The sequence below is a fragment of the Notamacropus eugenii genome, chromosome 5, assembly GCF_028372415.1.
Source record: "Notamacropus eugenii isolate mMacEug1 chromosome 5, mMacEug1.pri_v2, whole genome shotgun sequence".
NCBI lineage: Eukaryota > Metazoa > Chordata > Mammalia > Diprotodontia > Macropodidae > Notamacropus > Notamacropus eugenii.
The window spans coordinates 31955848-31979102 of record NC_092876.1 but is presented as its reverse complement, the minus strand read 5'-3'; the positions used below and the strand labels follow the sequence as shown (position 1 = coordinate 31979102).

The 23255-nt window shown below is 46.7% G+C and overlaps 1 protein-coding gene across 1 annotated transcript; it reads left to right on the top strand.

Moving 5' to 3' along the window:
- Window positions 1-10321: 10321 nt before the first annotated feature.
- Window positions 10322-12507, top strand: LGALS7 (galectin 7). The gene is made up of 4 exons (XM_072608310.1): window positions 10322-10421; window positions 10707-10795; window positions 11614-11815; window positions 12259-12507. The coding sequence occupies exons 1-4, from the start codon at window positions 10410-10412 to the stop codon at window positions 12370-12372; spliced, it is 417 nt and encodes a 138-aa protein (XP_072464411.1). The 5' UTR covers window positions 10322-10409; the 3' UTR covers window positions 12373-12507.
- The last annotated feature ends 10748 nt before the right edge of the window (window positions 12508-23255 follow it).

Sequence of the window (23255 nt, the reverse complement as noted above, 5' to 3'; positions counted from 1 at the left end):
GGATGTGGAAGGTGTTTTGCTGCAAGAGTCCATTGGGGACTTTTTAGGTCCTTTCATTGCTGTGAACGACTAAGTCTACCAGAAAAAATTCCTCACACACTGTGGTTGTTGCTGTGTACAAAGTTCTCCTGGTTCTGCTCCTTTCACTCAGCATCAGTTCATATAAGTCCTTCCGGGCCTCTCTGAAGTCTTCCTGTTCATCATTTCTTATAGCACAATAGTATTCCATTACATTTATATACCACAACTTGTTCAGCCATTCCCCAACTGACAGACATCCCCTTGATTTCCAGTTTTTGGCCACCACGAAGAGAGCTGCTATAAATATTTTTGTACATGTGGGACTCTTTCCCATTTTTATGATCTCTTTGAGATACAGTCCTAGAAGCAATATTGCTGGGTCAAAGGATATGCGCATTTCTGTAGCCCTTTGGTCATAGTTCCAAATTGCTCATCAGAATGGTTGGATCAGCTCCCAGCTCCACCAACAATGAATTAGTGTTCCAACTCTCTCACATCTTCTCCAACATTTATCATCTTCCTGTTTTGTCATGCTACCCAATCTGATAGGTGTGATGTGGTACCTCAGAATTGTTTTGGTTTGCATCTCTCTAATCAATAGTGATTTAGAGCATTTTTTCCTATGATTATAAATAGCTTGAATTTCTTCCTCTGAAAACTACCTGTTCATATCCTTTGACCATTTCATTATGTGCCAGTTTCTTTATGAATGTTATCTTATTTGATCCTCATGACAACCACAGGAGATAGGTGCTATTATTACCCCCATTTTACAGTTGAGGAAACAGGTAAACAGAGGTTAAATAGGGGTTGCCCACAGTCATACCACCACTAAGTGAATAAATGTCTGAGAAGGAATTTGAACTCAGATCTTTGGGACTCCACATGAACTGTTTCTCTGGGATTATCTAACTACCTTTTCTAGAAAACTCAGGAATTGTCTTTCCCTCCTGCATATTTCATTTGTGTTTACTGAGGCGTGAGATACGGGCTATCTCGTGCATTTCCACCTCTTCTCCATGGGAAACTTGCTGGGGAGAGCATCCCACCCTTGAGATTAACCCATGGTCTGAGCACACCTGTTGTTGACTAAGCTAAAGGCTGAGAGCAGGCATGGTATTCAGGTGCAAACTATGCGGTGGGAGAGCTTAAGTAGGGTCAGGAAAGCCTGAAGGCGTTCTTCATGCTGAGGGGCCCTTAGAGGGCAGAAGGTCCCTCCCCTCTCCCACTCCCATTCTCTTGCTGTATGATCTTTGCCTCCTTGGGAGGAGGAGGATTCCTCTCTCCTGAGGAAGAATTCACCCTGCACGTGTAACTAAGATCCTGAATAAAGCCTAACCCTTGTTCGACTCTGGAAAGTCTCTTCTTTCAACACGTTTATCCGGTTTGGCCACCGAAGACCTGCGACAGGTGAAAGGTAAGACTCGGGTAGCCCTTTGGCCTCAAGGCCGAACAGTTGGCGCCTCCTAACAGGGACAAGCGCGGAAATCCTGGGTGGTGGGAGACCCAGAAGGGGCTGTGAAAGACTGCGAGTCCCGAATCCTAGATTCGGAAGGAGAGAAAGAGTGAGTAGCTTCCCACACCCATGGGAAAAGGGCAGGGATGGGGAATCAATTGCCAGTAATAAAGCCAGAGGAACAGGAGGTCTGGGCTAAGATACTTCACAGGGAATGCAGGGAGGCGGGGGTCACTATAGAGTTAAACGACCTCCTGAAATTTTGTAACAGGATTTGGAAGGTCTCTCCCTGGCTCGAGCACACCAGAATATCAAGAGAAGGATGGGGAGCGGTCAGAGAACAAATGACCACTTATGAACAACAATGCCCCGGGGAGCTGGAAGATTTAGATTTCCTGATATTCGGTGTGATTAAGAGCCTGCTGGAAGGCCCAGAGAGACTGGGGTGGGATTGGAATGAGAGTGGGAGTGGAGAGAGGGGAGGGGAGAGCCCTGGCGAGCAGAAAGTTAAGGAGTGTAGAGAAAAAATAGGTTCGGACCTCCATTTAGCAGATGGAAAAGGCGATGCAGGAGAGCATATACTGTGTCTTCCCTCTGCACCTCCTTATAGGACGCTCCATTGGTCAGACAGTCCAGGGCCACAGTCCAGTTTGGAAAAGGGAATACGAAAGGCCATAGAGAATGGAGAAGATGTAGGGACATTCCCTGTGGTAGAAATAGCGGACCCCAGTGTCCCCAGTGGGGTTTGGAGGAGCCACATACCCATAGAGTGGAAGAGAGTAGCGACTCTCAAAGAGGCTTGTACCAAGCACGGCCCCAATTCACCCTTTGTTATAGTCATGCTTGAGACTCTCAGTGGTCAGTTCATTCTGACTCCTAATGACTGGAAAAGCTTAGCCAGAGCCTGCCTTACCCCTGGGCAGAATGTGATTTGGGTGTCAGAATTTTCTCAGAAGGTGAAGAGCACTACCAGTGGGCTGGGGGCTCAGGCCCCCCAGGCTTATCAGCAATTAACAGGAACAGGGCAGTATGAGGCTACAGGAGATCAATTACAGTACTCTGCCGCTGATTACGTTTTGATTGCGGGAGTGGCTATTGCCGCCTGGAAGGTTATAGCCTCTAAGAAAGAGAGAGAGCTTCCCATGACTAAGATTATGCAAGGAAGTACTGAGCCATTTACTAACTTTGTGGCCAGGCTGCAGGAGGCAGTGGGTCAAGAATGGGAGTGGGAGAGGGGAGGGATCTTCTGCCCTCTAAGGGCCCCTCAGCATGAAGAACGCCTTCAGGCTTTCCTGACCCTACTTAAGCTCTCCCACCGCATAGTTTGCACCTGAATACCATGCCTGCTCTCAGCCTTTAGCTAGTCAACAACAGGTGTGCTCAGACCATGGGTTAATCTCAAGGGTGGGATGCTCTCCCCAGCAAGTTTCCCATGGAGAAGAGGTGGAAATGCACGAGATAGCCCGTATCTCACGCCTCAATTCCCAGCTGTTCCCTGGGGGGCCTCATGAGAACTCTGAGGTTTTAGAAGTCCTCACCTTTACCTGCCCGAGACTGTCCGCATGAAACTGAGCTTACACCCCCAACACATTCGTATTTCCACTATGATTTCCTTAACTTGTGGGAAATAATCTCACCAATTCAGGTCTTTACCTCCATTGTGTGAATGGAAGCATGATATCTAGAAGGAGTGAGGTGATTGCCCTGTTGTACTCTGAAATCTGGTAATTACATTATAGTGTGACACTTATATACCCCGTGAGTACCTAGCAGTAGTGACACTTGGAATACTTCTAACATCTTTTAGTATAACGCATGTTCTACCTTCCTTAAGCATAAAGAAAGGCAGTACGTCACTCTATTAATTATCCAGCAAGGGAGCACAACATCAGAGTCAACCACCAGGTGATGTTCTTCTTGAGCCACTAGCCTAGTAGCCACCTTAGTTCCTCTCTGGTGCATAGGAAGCTCCAAAAGGCATCCATTTCCTCACCATGAGAGAGTATTATACCTGCAAACACCTAGACTATTCCTCTACCCCAGTCTTCAGACCTCTGCAGGTGTGCTGGTTGGGTTGAGAATTGATTCTAAAGGGGCTAAAATGTAATAATATAGAAAATGTGATAATAACTGTAGAAATATATAATTTCTACAGAGTCTTTTAGGTTTGCAAAGCATTTTTACAAATATTTTATCCTCACAACGACTCCGGTATTGTTATCTCCATTTTACAGAAAAGGAAATAGGAGCAAACAGTGATTAAGTGATTTGCCCAGGGTTCATCCAGTTAGCAAGTGTTTGAAGCCAGATTTGAGCTCAGGACTTCCTGATTACAGGTCTAGAGTTCTACCAACTGCACCAACTGACTGCCTAGGGCCAAGTCCACAGCACACACTGGACTTTCTTCTCTATAATCAGACTTCCCCTCCCTCCAATTTCCAACACTCACTCACTCATACATTCATAAGACTCCAACATATCAAAGTATGTTTAGTGAACATGGTAAAAATGGAAGAAAAAAGTTACACATTTTGAAATGGATCCATCCTCGCAGAAGATCTTATATCTATAGGGCTGTTAAGGGACATTAAAAGCCATCAAAGTCCTGACATTTCCCCAAACCTTCCCTTTCCCCTCTCAGTTCTTCCCAGGGGTGATCAGGGAATTCCCAAGCTATGAGCACATAGCCTGTGAAAAGAAATGGGGGGAAAGTGGGCATCCAGGATCCCATCTCCAGATCACAGACAATAAAGGAACAGCCTTCCCCTCCAGGTCACCAGCCTAGCAAAAGTCATTATATTTAGCAGTCCCAGAACCAGGGATCAATCTGGACCCTTTTGGGGTCCAGACCTCTAGCAATCTCAGCTGGGCTCCAGGAGTCTGTGGCAGCAGCTGCTGAACACCCACAGAAGCTGGGTGGTCTCAATTTCAAATCTGCTATGGATACACAATCAGCAAATCTAGTCCTAGTGACAACCAATGACCAACAAGATCCCCCCCACTCTCCACAGAGCGATCAAGAAGTGTCCAAATCAAAAGCATTCAGAGGGAAATAATCCATATTAACCACGATAGTAATGATAAGCTAGCATTTACATAGCACTTTACCATTTACAATACACTTTACAAATATTATCGCGTTTTATTCTGGGAAGTAGGAAGTATTATTAAATCCATTTTTACAGATGAAAAATCTGAGTCAAGCAGATTAAGTGACTTGTCCAGGGTCACATAGTAAGTGTAGGTGCTTTCATTAATTCCATTTTACAGAGAAGACAACTGAGACTAAGTGACTTGTCCAGAGTCTGAGAACAGCTACTGAACCACCAAAAAAAACAGTCTTGACCTGCCGGATCCAAATTTCACGCCTCTTGATTCTGTCTCCAGGGTTCTTGGCCCGGAACATGCTCAAGATGGTTTAGACTGGCAACTTCCCTGGGTCTCACAGATTCTGTCTCAAGGTAAACAAAGACAGAAATGAAACAGTCCTTGACCTCATTGAGTTTATGCTGTATTGGAGAAAAAATACATTTACAGGAAGTTAAATACAAAATGTAGACAGGGTAATTTAAAGGATACAGGGAATGACTGTAGGAGAAGGCTCCTGAGCTAGGCTTTAAAGAAAGCTTGGTATTCTTTGATGTGAAAGTGAGGAGAGAGGGCAGCATTTCAGGGGTGGCAGAGTGTAAGACAAGCCTGGAAAGGTCAATTGGAACCAGACTGGGGAGATCTATAGAAGGCAAACAAGCCTGACTTCTATCCTAGAGACAAAAGAGAAGGAATTGGGGGATTTTACTCTGAAGAAAAGAAGTCTTGGGAGACAATGGAGATATCTGGGAGTGATGTGAGATCACTTAGGTCAGTGGTGTCAAACTCAAATAGAAATAAATTCCTGCTCTGCTGTAGATTGACTTAGAAACCCACAAATGAACATTGTCTAAGTTGTACTGTAGTTTTTTTTATTTTGAGAAAAATTTCCCAATTACCTTTAAATCTGGTTTGGGGAGGGAAATTTAGGAGTTTTTGCAAGTCACTTTTTGCTCATAGTGGAGCCTGATACCTCCACTAATAATCTAGTCTGATTCTCTGTGTTATACAGTTAAAGAAACTGAGTCCCAGAGGAGAGTGAGTTGGCTAAAGTTAGACCCATCATAAGTGACTGAATTTAAAGTTTAAAGATTTCAATCTGGGTACAAATTCATGGTGCCCTCCCTCCCCCTATCTCTTTTCCTTTATCACTCCCTCCCTCTTCTCTCCCTCCTTGCCTCTCTTCCTGGATTCTTCCCTGTCTTTCCCTCTCTCCCTCTTTCTCTTTCTTCCCTCCTTCTTTCTCTCAGTTCTTTTGTCTTTCCTTTTGTAAAATTTAATTTTTAAAGAATCAGTAGAAACCCACTTTCTCTTTCTTTGCCACTCCCCATTATAAAAGAAAAAAAACCTTGTAACAAATATGTGTAGTCAAGGAAAACAGGTTTGCTCATGGATCGTGTCCAATGAATTCATCTCCTTTTTGTCAGATTGCATGTTTCATCATGAGTCCTCAGCAGTCATGGTTGATCTTTGAGTTGATTGGCTTTCGTAAGCCTTTCAAAGTGTTTGTCTTTCCAGTGTCGTTGTCATTGTAGAAATCGTTCTCCCGTGTCTGCTCCCTTCATTCAGCTTCAGTTCATATAAGTCTTCCCAGGCTTCTCTGAAACCATACCCTTCATCAGTTCTTATAGCCACAATAGTGCTCTATCACATAGTTGAATAGCTGCTTTCTCTCAGAAGGTAGCTTTTTCTCAGAGCCCTTCTCTCCTATCAAGGATTCTGTAATGGTATGTTTTCTCTCTTGAGGTTGGAAGCCCCCAAACCTCTAGCTCCCATCAACTCTGTCCCTCACTCAGGCACAGAGCACTGAGTAATCAGCCTCCACCAATGAGGAGAATCTTCTACAAATGATTCTTTGAACCAAGGGTTACATATGTATATATCAAAGTCATAAAAGGTTCCTTGAAAATTACAGCAACAGAGATAACCTTGTTGAATGACCCTTTGTTCATTATCTTCTTTGAGACAGTTGAGGTCAAGTGACTTGTCAAGGTCACACAGATAGTAAATGTCTAAGGTTGAATTTGAACTTAGGTCTCCCTGACTCCAGGACCAATGCTCTATCCACTTTACCACCTAATTGACCCCATTTGATCATTGTTATCAAGTGAAACATGAAACAGGGATACCTACACACACCAAAGGAGTTAGTTCACCACTGTCCTGTAAGACATTTAGCACGGAATCAGAGTCAAAGAGCGACTCCCTACCAATGGGAAAATCTTCCAGATACTCTTGTATGCAGACGAATTAAGGTGGATTTTATCAAGCCCCAGAACACTGTACAACCTCTCAAATGAAATTAATAATTACTCAAAAGAGTTTGGCCTAACTATCCACACAGGACAAACTAAGTGGATAAAGAATGTCTATCGACCAGATTATGATATTCAGTACATAGAATTTAGAATTAGAGCAAGAAGGGCCTTCAGAGGTCTTCCAGTTCAATCCCCTCAAATTAGAGATAAGGAAATTTGAGATCTAGAGAGGTAAAGGCCACACAGACAGATAAGAGTTGGATGGACAGCTATAGAGTTTGGACACTTCAAATGAACAATGAATTGGGCATCACAATGAACAGCAAGAGAGCAGGTTTAATTGAAACTGAGTAGGGAAATGGCTTAGATTCTCCCCCTCCCAAATACAAATGAAGTTTATTCATTATATATTGGTTCTTAAAGTTAGAAAATGGAAAACTTTCCTATAGATTAGTGACAGTTGTGACGACTCAGTCTTTCTCAGATTCTTGACCAATTTTCACAATGTTGTGTTATTTGCTCTTTTTTTAGCCTCGCTTGCATCTTTTTTTTGTCTTCATATCGCTTTCATTTCTAAATGTATCAGTCCCTTTCCCCCACTTAGGGAACCACTCCAAGTAACAAAGATATGAAAAGAGAGACGGAGAAAGTTTTTCAGTAAAACCAGTCATCAATTGTGCCTCAAGCAATGTCAGCCAACCAAAAAACAAGCATTTATTAAGCACCAAGATATAAACTGGATAAATTAGAGGCTGATCTCAGCAGAAGATACTAGCATTAAGGGGGAGCAGGAAATAATTTTTGTAGGAGCTGGGACTTTTTATATGACTAAGAGACAGTCAAGGAAGTCAGAAATCAGTGATGAGAAGGCAGAGAGCTCCAGGAATAGTGGGGAGCCAATGAAAATTCTCCAGAGTTGGGAGATGTAGTGCTGTATATGAAAAGCTAGGAAACTAGTGCCACTGGTTCACAGAGTGTGCAGAGGGGAATAAGGTGTAAGGTACAAGAAGACTGGAAAGGTAGGAGAGGACCAGATAATGAAATCCAAATAGAAAATGCAGAAAAATCTTAAGAGTTTACCTGCCAAGACACATACACAGAAACTATGTGAACATAATTACAAAACACTCTTTACACAAAGATATAAATAATTTGGGAAATTTTAATTGCTCATAGATAGGGATAGTCAATATGATAAAATGAAAATAATATCTAAAATAATTTACTTATTCAATGCCATACCAACAAAACTGTCAAGTAATTTTTTTTATAGAGTTAGAAAAAAATCATAACAAAATTCATCTGGAAAAACAAAAAGTGAAGAATATCAAGGGAACCAATGAAAAAAAATGGGAAGGAGGAGGAGCTAACAGTATTAGATCTAAAACTATACTACCTAGCTATAATCATCAAAACAATTTGGTATTGGGTAAGAAAAAGAAGATTGATCATGGAACAACTCAGGTACACAACATACAGAAACTAACAAGCACAGTAACCTAGAGTTTGATCAATCCAACGATTGGAGCAAGAACTCAGTATTTTGACAAAAACTGTTCAGAAAACTGAAAAGTAGTCTGGCAGAAATTAGGTTTAGACCAACATTTCGTACCATATACCTAGACAAGCTCCAAAGTACATAATTTAGAAATAAAGGGTGATATCATAAACAAATTAGAGGAACATGGAAGCAAATACCTGTCAGATCTATAGAGGAAGAATGTGTGCCCATACAAGAAGAGATAAAGAGGTTCACAAGAGATAAAATGGTCAACTTTGATGATATAAATTTAAAAAGTTTGTGCCTGAGCAAAACCAGTTCAGCTACAGTTAGAAGGGAAGTAGGAAATTAAGAATAGTTGATAAAATGGTAGAACAATCTTGTGCCATCAGACATGATAAAAGAGATGATTTCAGAGAAGCCTCGGAAGATTTGTATGAACTGATACAAAGTGAAGTAAGCAGAAGCAGAACAATTCCTACAACAAAAAATAACATTGTAAAGACAAACTACTTTGAAGATTTAAGAAGTGTGAACAATCCTGTGACCAGTCATGACTTCAGAGGACCCAGAGTGAAATATGCTTCCCACATTCTGACAGAGAAGTAAAATGAGACATACAGTTTTGGAAATGGCTTATGTGGGAATTTGTTTGGCTTTAGTTGGCATATTTGTTACAAGGTTCGTTTGTTTTTTTCTTTTTCAGTGGTTGAGGTAGGGGAAGGAAAGTAGATCAATTACTGCTAATTAAAAAATAAGATTTAAAGAATGATTTTAAAAAGGAAATGTATGATTGAAAAAGATAGACTAGTTACATGGATAACTAATTGGCCTAAGTGCAAAGGTAGTCTGTGAGTGCCCAGAGAAGCTGGGAAAGTGCCAAAAAAGGGCAGTTTATGGGAGGACATGTACCAAAGTCACACAGGATGGGCAGGGGGTGGATGGATCTCAGTCTGCACCATTTCAGGGAACATCCACATCGGCAAGATCACAGATCTCTTGGTGTGTTTTGTAATATTCGAAACTCCTTATCCAATGAGTTCTCAAATGGAGGAGGGATTAGTGCAAAAGAATTGTCCTCCTGCTAGTCTATCGAGGACAAAACTGGGAGCAGCAGAGGGAAGCTGGAAAGAGGAGGATACCAGCTCTGGAGAGAAGCCCCTAGGGTGTGGCTGGGGAGTGGTGGGTTCCAGGCTTCCCCTTCCCTGGAGGTCTTTAATGGGAGGCTGGTTATTAGAAAGAGATAACCCTTGAGGTCTTTTGTAAATCTGAGTTTCTGCTTACTCTCCTTCTCCAACCCCACTCCCCAACTCCAATTGAGTCTGAGGATCTCTAAGTATTTAAGATACTAGATGGAGCTGAGATTAATTCTAGAATGGAGGTCAAGACCCCTATGCAACTTCAAACCACCCTCAATTAATACATCCCCACTTTCTTTTGGTATCCTGACTTCCAAACATTTTCCACTGTAGAGTCCTTTTCCACTGTAGGAGGACCTGAGAGTTCAGAGACTGGAATGGTGGGGAGGAATAGTGCACTGGGAGCCAGGCCAGGCACTTGCATCTGTCTCTCCTCTCCCAGTTCAGCACCCTGGGGCTCTGTGTCATCTGGCAGATGTGTGTGGATGGATATATGTGTGGATGGATGTGTGTGTGAGTTGCCTCAGTCTCCTCAAACTGTCCCTGTCTATTACTTTCTGGGGAATCTCAAAGCACCTTCTAGCTCCCTCCTTTGGGGTCTAGGATATTTGTGAGCTCTCCCCCCATCTCCTGAGATGTATATTTGTTAAGGGAAGGCTATAGTACCCAACTGGAAATTGGGGACTGACTGACTGACTACTATTCTGTAGACCTAGCTGTGCTTGAGGATCTCCCAGGCAGGGTGAGGTTGGGGAGCTGTTATCTGGGGGAATCACTCCCTGCCCTGTCTACTCTCCCCTCCTTCCCTGGGCTGTGAGTCATTGAGCCCCCTGGGGCAGGCGGGGGTGGGTGAGTCAGGGCCCTCCCCATCTCCCCCATGATTTATAAGACTTGTCCCAGCTGGCATCCACCTCCCACCACCATATAACACCCGTGCAGACTAGACCATGGCAAACTACGTGAGTGTCTGTCCTGGGAAAAGATGGATGGAAGGGGGGAAGGAACTGCTTTCAGTACTGTCCATCTGTATATCTGCTGGTGCACCTCAACCTGTATTCTTTTCTATTTACTGGTTCTCCTTGGCTACTTTGTTTCATGTCCAGGTGTCTTTGCTCAATGTCTCTCAGTGTCTCTTTCTGTCTCTGTGTTCCCAAGGGTCTCAATGTGTCCTTACCAGCGATCTCTCACTGTCTCTGTCCTGAAGCTGAATTTCTGGCTCACCTCTCACTCCCTGTGTTCCGCAGACTGTCCCTCACAGGGCTGTACTCCCCAATGGGCTCCAGCCTGGCTCTGTCATCCGAGTTAGGGGTACTGTGCCAGCCAACGGAAATCGGTGAGTCTGGGGTTACTGAGGCATAAAAGGAGGGGGGGTTGGGGTCTCCGTGCATGTACAAAAGGGTCTAGGGCCAGTGTATCCTGGCTGACTGGGGTTGGGTTTCAGAGTCTCTTTCCTAGACCTGTATCTGGGCCACTCACCCTGTGATAATTCCTAAGGGCAGTTTCAGGGTCTCCCAGGGGCATTTGGAGATATGGTTCCTTGGATGGGGACCCCAACTAGGTGTGTCTGGGTTCTTATGGGGGACTTGGGTATATGTTTGGGGGTACAGATTTCCACCATTGCCCCAGAACTTTTACCTACAGGAAAGCTTGGGAGCTCTGTTTCAGAATCAGGCCTGGCAGTTCTCTGAGCCCAGGGCTCCCTAAGCCCTAACCTATCTCCTACCTTGACCCTTGGGACCCTAGACTAGATAATCATTCCTTCGTGTGAGGGATTCTTAGCTAAACACTGAACACTGAACACTGCCCCACTCCATTGCCATATCTGAGGTTCCTGGGGATTTTTTTATTTAGGGATCTTGGTCCTGTCCTAGCCCCCCATTCCTCTGCCCCCTTATGGAGCCCCATCCTCTGAATCCATCAGTGAGGCTGACCTTCCCTAGCCCTCCCTTTTCCATCCACAGTCCGGACCTCTGAGACCCTCCAGCCCAGTGCCTGGAGGTTCTGGTCTCCCAATCCCCATCCTTGCAATGAAAGCCCCTCCCCCCCATCCTCTGCCACGCACATTCCTGATCCCATAAAGCCCACGAGCCGCATGGCCTACCACCCACCCGACTGCTGGCACTGACTCTCATCTTTCTCGTTTGGCCCCAGCTTCCACGTGAACCTTCTGTGCTCTGAAGGCTCGGGGGCAGACACAGCCCTCCACTGCAACCCGCGCCTGGACTCTGGGGAGATGGTGTTCAACGCCTTCCAGGAAGGAGCATGGGGTCGGGAGGAGCGGAGCCCCAGCGTTCCCTTCCAGCGAGGCCAGCCTTTCGACCTGCTCATCATAGTGGCCGACGACGCCTACAAGGTACGGGCCAAGGCTGGGCGCGGGGGTCTGTCCGGGGGATCAGCCCAGAGACTTGGGACGGGCAGGACTCGGAAGGGGTGGGGCTTCTGGGACCCACACCCCTGCTCAGTCCTCAGGGCCAAAGAGAGGCTGCCCCCTGGGACGTGTGCAGACAGACGGTCTTGGCGGGGTGGAAGAGGGGAAGGATGAGAGCGTTAGGGATGGCAAGGGACCGAAGGACTTTGGACTGCGGGTCAGGAATGGGAAAAGAGGGTACGAGGAGACAGGAGGGGGACAGGGAGGGCTTGACGGCGATCGCAGACGTGTCCCCTTCCCCTGACGGGTCTCTGCTTGGACTAGCCCAGGTCTCAGGGGTGGGGACAGAGGGTCCAGGGAGGGCTGCGCAGGGCCTCCTGGAGCCCGGGCCCAGCTGAGTCGCATTTCTGCCTCTGTCTGTCCCTCAGGCCGTGGCGGGAGATGCTGTATTCCACCGCTTCGTGCACCGCCTGCCTCTGCAGCTGGTCCGGGTCCTAGAGGTTGGCGGCGATGTGCAGTTACAGAGCGTGACTATCCTCTGAACTTCGCAGACGTCTGGGCGTCGGGGCCCGTCGGGGCAGGGCAGGGGGCGGGACTGGGGATGTGGTTTTTACTTGGGACAGGGGCCGGCTTGAGGGGGAGGCCTCGAAACCTAATAAAGTCATTGCCCCCTCCCAGTCCTGCTCAAGTCTCTCCTGTCTTTCTTTCCACAGAGGGATGGGGTAGGGGTGGGGGGATCAATGTGCCCCTTCTTCCAGGCCTCCCTCCCTCTGCCCAGAGCAGCCTGGGTGGGGCTCTCCCTCATTCCGCCCCCAGGAGAAAGACGCTAATAAAAATTGAGGAAGGGAGGAAGGAAACAAGGACTGGGAAGAGCTAGGGACTTTAAAATCATAGTGAGAGTTTACATTTCTACAGCTCTATAAGGTTTCCAAAAGCCTTATATGTTGTCTCACATAATCCTCACAACGACCTCGTGAAGTAGGCCCTATCGTTAGCCACACTTTACAACTGAGGAAATAGGCTCAGAGAGTGACTTTGCAAGGCTGATACAACTAACCAGCAGGTGTTGAGAGGGGGAGTCGAACTGAGGTAGAAGTCCGACCGCAATCCAATGCACACTGTGCCCCTCTTTTTCCACCCGGGGTTGGGGATTCACAAGCTCCTAGACAGACCATTAGGGCTGAAAGGGACCTCAGAGGACTTCTAGTCTAAATCCTTTGTTTTACAGATGAGGAAACTGAGGTCCCAGCAGATCAAATAACTTGTCCAAAGTCACAAGAATAGTAAAGTAAAGGTGTGTTGTCCTTCAGTCATTTCAGACATTTCTGACTCTTCCCAATTCCATTTGGGGTTTTCTTGACAAAGACACTGGAGAGGTTTGCGATTTCCTTCTCCAACTCATTTTACAGATGAGGAAACTGAGGCAAACAGGGTTCGGTGACTTGTCCAGGGTTCGGTGACAGCTAATAAGAATCTGAGGCCAAATTTGGAAGTCTTGAGCAGAATTTGAACCCAGGGCCTCTGACTAGCTAGAGCTCTGTCCACCATACCACTCAGCAGTTCATTCTACTTTCAGTTTGGATTGTTTCTGTTCTCATGTTGGTGGTTGAAGTCCTGCAGATTGATTCCCTGGTTCTTGCTTACTCCATTTGTGTCAGTTCTAGGGCAGTTAGGTGGCGCAGTGGATAGAGCACCAGTGCAGGAGTCAGGAGGACCTGAGTTCAAATCTCACCTCAGACACTTGACATTCACTAGCTGTATGACCTTGGGCAAGTCACTTAACTCTAATTGCCTCATCCTGGGTCATCTCCAGTCATCCTGATGAATATCTGGTCACTGGATTCAGGTGCTCTGGAGGAGAAGTGAGGCTGGTGACCTGTACAGTCCTCCCTCCCTCAAAACAAAGTCAAGTGCAAGTCATGTCATTATTTATCTGATGGCATGGTCTTTTTCGGCAACAAAGGATGAACACACATATTGTGTCAGTTCTAAGCCTTCCCATACTTGGTATAGAGCTCATTGGGAAGGACCAGGAGCAGCAGGAGGCACAGGAAGGGTCCAGCCCACCTTGTGATAACTGGGAAGGAAGCAGAAGGGCTGTTTCATAAGCATTCTATAGTCCTGCATCTCCAAGTAAAATTCCTCTCCTGATCCCGTTGCCTCCTTTTCAGACACTCTGAGCCCTAGATGCTCTCAGAACCCCGCTGTGGGAAAGGGGGAGAGAAGAGAGGGGAGGAGCAGGCCAAGCCCTTTTGGCCCTAAAAGAGTACCTAGTTTCCACTAATGTTTCCAGAGAAGGCAAGAAAGAGGTGTATAGGAAGGGAAAGAGATACCTCCTCTCCACACCCAAATCCCTGGGAAGGATGATGTAAGATCCCAGTGGGGTCAGTGGGGGAGAGAAGACTAGGTCATTCTGCTAGGTTGCCTGGAGCTTCTGCCCCCACACATTCCCAGTCTGGGAGAGAGGACCCTGAGGCCATTAGGCTTTCCCAGCAGTACCTGTTCCTTCCCCTGCTTTCTGCTCAGGTCACCCTCTAGAGCTGACTGGAGCAGGACTCCATGGCTTTGTTCCCCCACCCCTGCCCCTAGGGGCTCTGGCACAAGGTGGTGGTGGCAGGTGGGTGATCAGAGTGGCCAAGCTGTGCTCAGATGCCCAGTGAAGTGGAGGGGAGGAGGAGAAGGGGATGTGTATGCAGAATGAGGGTTTCTCTAGTTTGGAGGGAGGCAGACAGGCCAAGTTTCCCGTGGGAAACTGTGGAGAAGCACAGTCTCAGGACTCCTCGATGGCTCACGTTCTGGTGTGGAACGAAGTGTGGCAATGTTCTAAGTAGCCCGTCGTTCTGGCGTGGAACATGGTGTGGCCAGGCCCTCTGGAGTGGGAATGAAACTTCGGGGAGGATCTGGAACAGAGCCCTTTCCCCAGTTCTCCTAAGGCCCGCCGCCCAGGTGGATTCTCCGAATTCGGGTGGGCGGGTCCCAACGCTCTCCAGCCTCACCCCAGCCGGCGGCGGGAAATGGATGCCCAGCCCCCACTCTTCCCCTGCACCTCTGCCCTACCCAGCCTTGGGGTTTTATGGGTAATCAAGGGCCAGCTCGGCCATCTTCACCCACTGCACGCAACATCTTTGAGTCTGTGGGCCCTGGGGAGCCGGGGGCAGGAGTCTGGGACGAGCTCCCGGGATTTTGAACCTGCTCCCCCTCCTTGTCTCCACCAGCCCACGTGACGGGAAGATGACCGCAGCGCCCCATTCCAATGGAGCGCCCTCCACCAAACATCCAGCGCCCTCGGCTGCCTCCTCACCTGGGGGTGGGGGTCTCACAGGCCCTTCTCCTGAGAATAGATTCCTTTACACTGGGCGCCCCTGCATAGCCTGAACTGGAGATCAGACCCTCGCAGGGTCCAGAGATCGCCGTGGAAGGGCCGACAGCCCCACCCTCCCCACCCTCCCAGTATTGTCCACGTTCCCTTCTCTACCGTGCTGCAACCCTATCTTTTGTATTCTGAAACACAAAAGAAACATTATATATAGCACACATACTAGAGTGTATATTTTGTGTATTATATGTTGTATTCTGTAATGCGTAATGTTATTGTATTATATAACATATGCACATACGTAGATACATATACTACAGCTGAGTGAAAGGTTATACACCTTTTGATAACTTTGGGGAGTATGGTTGCAAGTTACTTTCCAGAATGGCTGGACCAATTCACAGTTCCACCAATACAGAAGGTCCCATTCTCCCAGAGTCCTTCCCACATTTGTCATTTTTACCAACCTGCTTGAGAAGTATAACCTAGAATGTCAGGGTTGCTTCAATGTGCATTTTCCTAGTCATTTCTAGTCTAAATTCAAAGCATTTTTCATACAATTGTTGATAGCTTGGATTCCCTACCTTCCCCCGCCCCCCGCCCCCCTCCTCTTTCCGCATCCCAGCTGCTGGAGCCTTCTCCTTCAAGCTTGTCTCAATCATTTTCATGTTTATTTCTCTGATTAGAATGTCAGGTCCTTGAGGACAGGGACCTTTTTTACCTTTTACTGAGAACAGAGCTAAAGTGCTTTATGAATCCTTATTGACTCACTGATGGATGAGTTGTAGGAAATGTGCAGCCCTTATACTGAGATAAGGACTTTACCTCTTTTGCTTTCTGTACAGCCCTTTAAGCACCTCTGAGTGGTGAGCTTTTGCCTCATCTTGCCAGGATTCAGGCCTTCACCTTACGTCCTAAGCCATCTCCAAGCCCTTGCTGCCTCACCTTTCTCTTCTATTGTGCCTTACCTCCATTAGAATTTAGTCATCATGTTTGCTTGTTTATTTTTGCATCCCCAGCTCTCAGCACATGGTTTAGTACAGCCCTAGTATCATAAATACCCCATCTGTCCAGCCAGCCAGCCATGCATGTTTTCATATGTTTCCAACTCAGGAGTTCTTTATAATAACAAAACCATATGTGTAGTCCCTATGTAGCCCACAATCTTCTCCATCCTGGTTTCCTCACTCTTCTCAGCTCCCTGGGTTTCTGTCTCATAAGCTTCACCACATCCAGGAGTACTCACTCACACACACACACTCACACTCACACATACACACACCTCTGGGGGCTAGTGTTGATCATATTAGCCGGAGTGATTTCAGATTGATAATATCCTTGACATATATGATTTCATTTGATTTTCATCTAAACAACCCTGGGAGATGTGTTGCTATTATACACATTTTATAGATGAGGATCTGAAAACAGAGAAAGAGTGAGATGCCCATTTCGCTGTTCTGCCTACAAAGTCAGGGCTCCATTCCCTGGATCACACTTGCAGATTGCTCAAGAGAAGATCATTTTCTCCTGGGACTCACCGACCACCCATACAGTGCCTGTGGCATCGAGAAACCAGGAGCATCTGTTTTCTCTTCATCACCAGGAAACCCCGGTCTCATACAGCCTAGGATGAATGATCCAACAGTAAAAAAAACCAACAACATATTTAATACAAAAAGTGCGGTATTTAATAAACATTGGGTTTCTGGCACATGCCCCCGCCCCTTAGAGGTAGTTCACTCCTTCAGGCTCCAGGTTCTTCTCTCAGTACCCAGAGCTTCAGACATTTAGTGAATTGCCTCCCTTACATAGTTTCACTGTATATGAAATAAAATGCCACAATACATATTAACTCTCTTCCCCATCACACCCTCTGGCTCCCAGGGTCCCAGGGAGGAGAGGAAGATTTCCTGAACATGGACAATGCAAATTGGACAGAGATATTTCCTCCCATGTGCCAAGCTCATGGGTTAAAATAATGGGGCTGCTGGAAATCTTCTTGGCTGACCCATCAGCCAATTCAGAGCAGCTGGTCTGATTGAGTCATGGCACACAGTCTGCTCTGATGATTCCTGCATCCTTGTCTGCACTCTTGCTCACACTGTCCCTGGCACTGCCCTCCAGAAGCCCACATTGGAGAAAGAGAGAGGATACAGCAGGTGAAGAGAAAAAGAATGAACTCCATGTATAGGTGAAAGGAAATCTTTTATCCTGTCCTGTTACCGCAAAAAGGATCAGAGACAGGCCATTTCCTGCGCTAGAATCTTGGAATTTGCTCAGCCAGTTTGCCTTTGAATTGTTTCAGACCCTGGGGGAGGGGGGTGCATTCAAAGGGAAAAACACTGAAAATAAAGGAGACCACACACTATTCATGTGGGAAAGATGAAAAAGTGTGGGCTAGACCACAGTACAAACAGGTGAATTCAGATCTGGTTGAATGGCTGGACCCGAAAGGTACTAATAAATGGTTTGGTGTCTTGATGACAAATTAGAGGTCTCCAGTGGAGTGCTTTAGGGATCTGTGCTTGGCCCTGTTCTATTAAACATTTTTAGCAGGGCTTTGGATAAAGGCATAGATGACATGCTTATCACATTTTCAGATGATACAAAGTTTGAAGGAACAGTTGATACACAAGGATGACAGAATCTGGATTCGAAAAGATCTTGGCAGGCTAGAGCATCAGCCAGAAATGGGTAAATGGAATTTAATCAGGAAAGAAATGTAAGACTTGGGCTAGAAAAATCATCTCTGTAAGTACAAGATGGCTGGGAATGAACAAACAGAAACTTATCTGAAAAAGATCTGAGGGTCTTAGTGGACAGAAGTTCTCCAATTTGGGAGCAAGTTGTATGTCATAGAGGCTAAGGTTCAAAATTCCACCTCTAATATTCTTTGTGTGATCTGGGACATTTAATTTAGACTTTCTGAGTCCCAGTTTCCTAATCTGCAAAATGAGGGGCGGGGTGAGTTAGATGACCCCAGGGGTACCTTTCAGTTCTAAATCTAAGATCCCACAGAAAGACGGGAAGGACCATGGGATGGAAGAAAGGAGTGGTTAGAGATGAAACAGGTCAGGGAGAGGGGTCAGAATTACAAACTCATCTGCCGAGGGGCAGGAGGGCAGAGGACCTCCTTCTCCCTTCCTACTCTTAACATGCCTCAGTCTTCAGAACCCCCAATCCCACCTTTCCTCTTTGCCTTGAACTGGGGCATGGGACAAGACACTGTGTATGTATAATACTAGACAAAGCTTGTATATAATAAGATACATTATGTGAAAAAAGATGCATTGTTTGTGTGGGACAAGATGCTGTTGTATGTATCTAAGAAGACACATTGTTTGTAACAAGCCACTCTCTGTGGGGTCCTTCCCCTCTTAAACTTCCTGCATCTGACTTCAGGTTTCGGTCCTTCACACACTGTCTGGTCATGTCTCCTTTCCTCTGATCTGAGACAAGTCCCATTACCTGGTCTTCAAGGTCCTTGTCTCAGGCCACCGTCCCTGCCACCTCTCCTCCCTCAGCCCAACATCAGTCTAGGAAAGGACCCACAGGTCTACAGAGACTGGCTCCAACACTATGAAGGTTCACCCATCCTTAGTTCCAGATCATCCAGGTGGGTTCCCTGAGGGCAAGGCAGGGCTTCAAGCCAGTACAGAATAGCTCTGCCAAGACATAACCTTACTGGGGCATTGGAAAGAACCCTGGATTTGGGGTTAGAGGGCTCTGGCTGTGACCCAGGCTCTCTATTTACTAGACAGGGGACCTTGACCAAGATTCTTTTCTCTCTGAGCCTGTTTCCTCATGTGTAGAATGAAGCAATTGAACTAAGATGTCCTCCAAGGTCCCTTCTAGCTCTCAAACTGTGTCTCTACCTCCCCTCCCAGGTGTCTCTCAGAGTAAACAATGGATAGGGAGCACCTGGGGAGAGGATCCTTTTCCCCTTTCCTAGGAGTGTAGCTAGTCCTTCAGAGGGAGAAAAGGCAACAGGGACCCACATGGGGGTATGTATGTATGCACATGCATGTTTGTATGTGGATGTGAATCTGTGGATGGATGCACGTGTGTGTGCGCGTGCATGCGTGGGCATTGGGGGAAGGTTGGAATGGGGGTTATGATTCTTCTCTGGTTGTTTTCTTACCAGATTATGAGGTTAGTTTCTAGGCCCTCCAGCCCCTTCCCCCCTCCTCCCCCCAAGACATTCTCCTTTAAGTTCTAAGCCAGAGAGATAGCATGATAATGGCAGAATTTGGGGCCCCAGGGAGCAGGTAGGAGCTAGAATTGGAACAGGGAGTCCTTCCTTGGAAGTTAATGTCACAGATAACGAGGGACAGAACGGAGAAGGATCTAAGGGACGATTAAAGCAAACCTTTCACAGTATAGGGAGAAAGAGCTCCAGAGACACACAGCAAGTTAGTGGCAGAACCAGGACCCCAGCTCAGACCGGTGCTGATCTAGGCAGCTGGGCTCAGGGCTGGGGGCTCTGAGCATCCCTGGAAGATTCCACCTCTCCAGAGGAGCCTTGGAAGATACTCCTACCCACACCAGCTCACCCAGACCCTGGGCAGGGGGAATGGATAAGCCAGAATCTTTTATCACCGGGTATATCCCCTGAGCAGAGCCCCACAAAGGGCTTGTCTACCAGGACTTGCCACTTGGTCTGTGTGGCCTCCATTGCTCCCCCTCTTGGTGTGTGAGTGGGAGAAGCAATGGGGTGGCATTTTTGGTCTCCCGTGGCCCTGAAAGTTCAGAGCCAGTTCTCAGAGAGAGACACCAACCTATATCCTGTGATAGGGGTCTTTGGACAGAGAAGGCAAGACTTAGGACTGAGATGTTGGTGTCTCCAGGCCATCTCCAGAGAGGAGAGAAGTGTTTTATGTGGCTCAATACTTTCAACATTCTTTAACATTAAAAAAAAACCCAAAAACATTTGTTTTGCCATCACCTTTATTTCTAAATACTTTTAAAAATTTATCTAAATTCTTTATAATTTATCTAAATGCTATATTTCTAAATGAATTCCTCCTTCCCCTTCCATCCCTTGCAATAAAAATAAAAAAGATTTTGCAACAAAAACTAAAGCTCAGTTTTAATAAGACCGATATATCCCCTGAGTCTGAGTGTATACAACATTCCACACACACAGCCCCCCACCTCTGAAGAACGGAGAGGTATGCATTCTCTCCTGTGCTTCAGGACCAGGCTTGGTCATCATCAATATACAGTTTTCAGTTTCCAAGTTTTGGCTCTTTCCAATTCCATCTTTGTAGTTTTCATTTACTTTGTTGTGTAAAAAGTGTGTCTTGTTCTGACCCCCTGCTCTAGTCTATATAGTAACTAAGTTTATAAGCAGCTAAGATAAAGGGGCAATCTCAGTAAATACTGCCAACCGGACACTGGAAGTCATATACAGACTGTCCCAAAGATCAAAGGAGAGCAATTTACAAATGGCATCAAATGTTAACTAAAATTCCCATCCTTGTGACACATCCCAAATCAGCAGAAGCCTCCTAGGGGCTGCTGTCAAGGTTCTTGGTCCTGTGATGTGGAAATCACAGACAGATTCCAGACCAGCAGAACACCAAATGGTGCTTTGAGATGAAAGGCACATGATAACCTCGAGATGATTTGGAAATGTTAATGGCCTGCCCCCTAGATGGCACAGACAAGAGTTAGTCTGTCCCCCCCAACCCCCTGACCAGCTATCCATTGGGACCAGGTTGCCCAGCGCTCCCCTCCCAAGGTCACCAGGGTGACCTCTCCCACTCCTCCTCCCCGTCCTGCCTCTCCCCCTCCCCCTCCTCCTCCCCACACCGCGCTCCTTCCTCCACCAGCCGGTTCCTGGTCCCTCCTCCGTCTGCTTCTGCACCCCCCCCCCGCCCCCTCCCCCCCAGCTCGCCCCCTCCTTCCCGCCTTGCCGCAGAGGCCTTTGTGTGCTTTTTGGGATCACGCCTTTGTGCTTAAAGGGTGATTGCTTCCCTGCCCCCCGCTGCCAGTCGGGGTCCCAAAGACCCCGTTTCCTAATTTCCTAAATTAAGTATTAATTCGATTGTCCCCCTGATTCTGCCTCATTCTGCCCACGCTTTCTCTTTGTTTTTACAAAAAGTAATTTCTGTTGACATGTACCTTCAATTTCAGAGTGCGTTTCTCTTGCCTCCCCTCCTCCAACCTCGTCGTCCCAGAACCTTTCCATCTAACACGGAACAACAGACAGGGCAAGTAGTTTAGCAGAATTAATCTAGATACCGAAGGAATCGGATATGATACGCAGTGCTGCAGCCTCAGAGCGCCCCCCCTTCTCCGGGGGAGGTGCCTTCTCCGGCCTCTCCCGGCCCGTTAGAATCAGTCGTTATAATTTCGCGTTACGGAGCCTCAGTCGCTTGGTCTTGGCATGCTTCAGTGTTTCTCTGCCAGATGCTTTCGTGGGCTTTATTCCAGGCCCTGGGACAGGTAAAAGGATGCGGGATAGGAAGTCCCTGCCCTGCAGCGTTCAGCTGAGATCAGAGCTCACCTGGGGAGCCGGTGTTGCTGGAGGCAGATCTTGTTTCTGCATATTGGAGGACTTTCTAAAAAACAAAGTGGCCCCAGCCCGGTACATTCGACCTCCTCAGGGGGTGAGCTCCTCCACCCTCGAGGTACCAAAATAATAAAGATTTTTAAACAAAGAGGGGGAAACAAAGCAGTTCAACCAACATGTCAGCGGTGGTTGATGGGATATGTAATATTCCATACCCGTAGTCCCCCACTTTTGCAAAAAGGGAATGGAAGTCATTTTTTTCTCATCTCCTCCCACCTGGGGTCAGGTGAGTTGTTATAATTACACGGTTTTGTGGCTGTTGTATCTATCTATTTACATTTTAATTATTGGGTATTTTATTTTGAACTGAGACACTGGGGGGGGAGGGGGGGAAGGGGTTAAGGAGGCAGGTAATTGCCATTCAAGGCTACTAGGTGATGGGTAGCAGATCTCCCTGGGATACTCAGGGACCCTAGCCCTTCCTTGATATCAGCTGACCAGCATTAGTAGGGAGGCTATGGCAGGAAACCAGGACTGAAAGCTTACTTTGCTCCGCATCTGTTCCTAGAAGTTTTCCCATGTTTCTCTGACTCATTTTTTGGCACAGTAATAATTCTACCTCAGTCACTTACTGTGTGACCCTGGGCCAATCACTTAACATTTCCCAGCCTCAACTTCCCTGTCTGAAAAATGGAGGTACTACAAAAAAAGGATGATACCACAGCATCTACCTCACACAGGATTTTGTGTGGCTCAAAGGAGACAACGTCTGTATCGAAAATACTCTTCAAACCTTCAGGTCTATAGAAATGTCTGCTTTCATGACTCAGCCTATGGCTGTCCCATCTGGCACAAGAGGGAGAAAAAAATAGATTTCTGTTCGTTTACAAATAAATACCAAGAACAAATATTCTTTTAAAAAAGGGAAGAAAAGAACATTTATCCTAGTTTGTAATTTAACAAAGACATCTCCCCCTCCACACACACACACACACACCCACACCTCACACATGCTCATACTTGTCCTAAATTCCTAACTCTGTCTTGAAACAGGCCCAGCTCCAACTTGGGCTGAGGCCCAGGTAAGCTGAGCCTGGCCGTGTTTTGACTTGAACCTGGGATCTCTGGCCCCTCCCTACTTGGACCAGCGTTAGGTCTCCCAAGTCAGCTTCTTTCCATCTGCCCTGCCTGGCGGCACACCCTTTTAGGAACTCCCACCCTGGAACCCTCCCCATCCTGATGGGTGAGGCCAGCACACAGATCTACAGAGTCTCTCTTAACCATGCAATACCCTAGCTTATTGCCAACCACCCTGCTGCTGTATCCCTAACTCTGGCTCCTTTTCCCCACCTGTTAGCTCTAGAACTACCATTTCTGGGAAAGATCTATCAGTTAACTCCCTTGTGGCTCCACTCACCATCCCTGTGATTTCCAAACAATAGTATTCCTTCCTGGCCACCACCATGACGCTGTGTATGGGTTATTTGTCCTTTATTAAAATGTTAGTTCAAAAACACCCCCCAAAATATAATCTCCTTGAAGGGACGGACCATCTTCTTTTGTATTTCGATCCTCAGCTGTTAGCACAG

Bases quoted from the DNA above. Each gene is read 5' to 3' on its own strand.
- LGALS7 (XM_072608310.1), top strand. The intron at 10,796-11,613 runs GTGAGTCTGGGG...GTTTGGCCCCAG, and splicing joins GTGCCAGCCAACGGAAATCG to CTTCCACGTGAACCTTCTGT. The intron at 11,816-12,258 runs GTACGGGCCAAG...TCTGTCCCTCAG, and splicing joins TGGCCGACGACGCCTACAAG to GCCGTGGCGGGAGATGCTGT.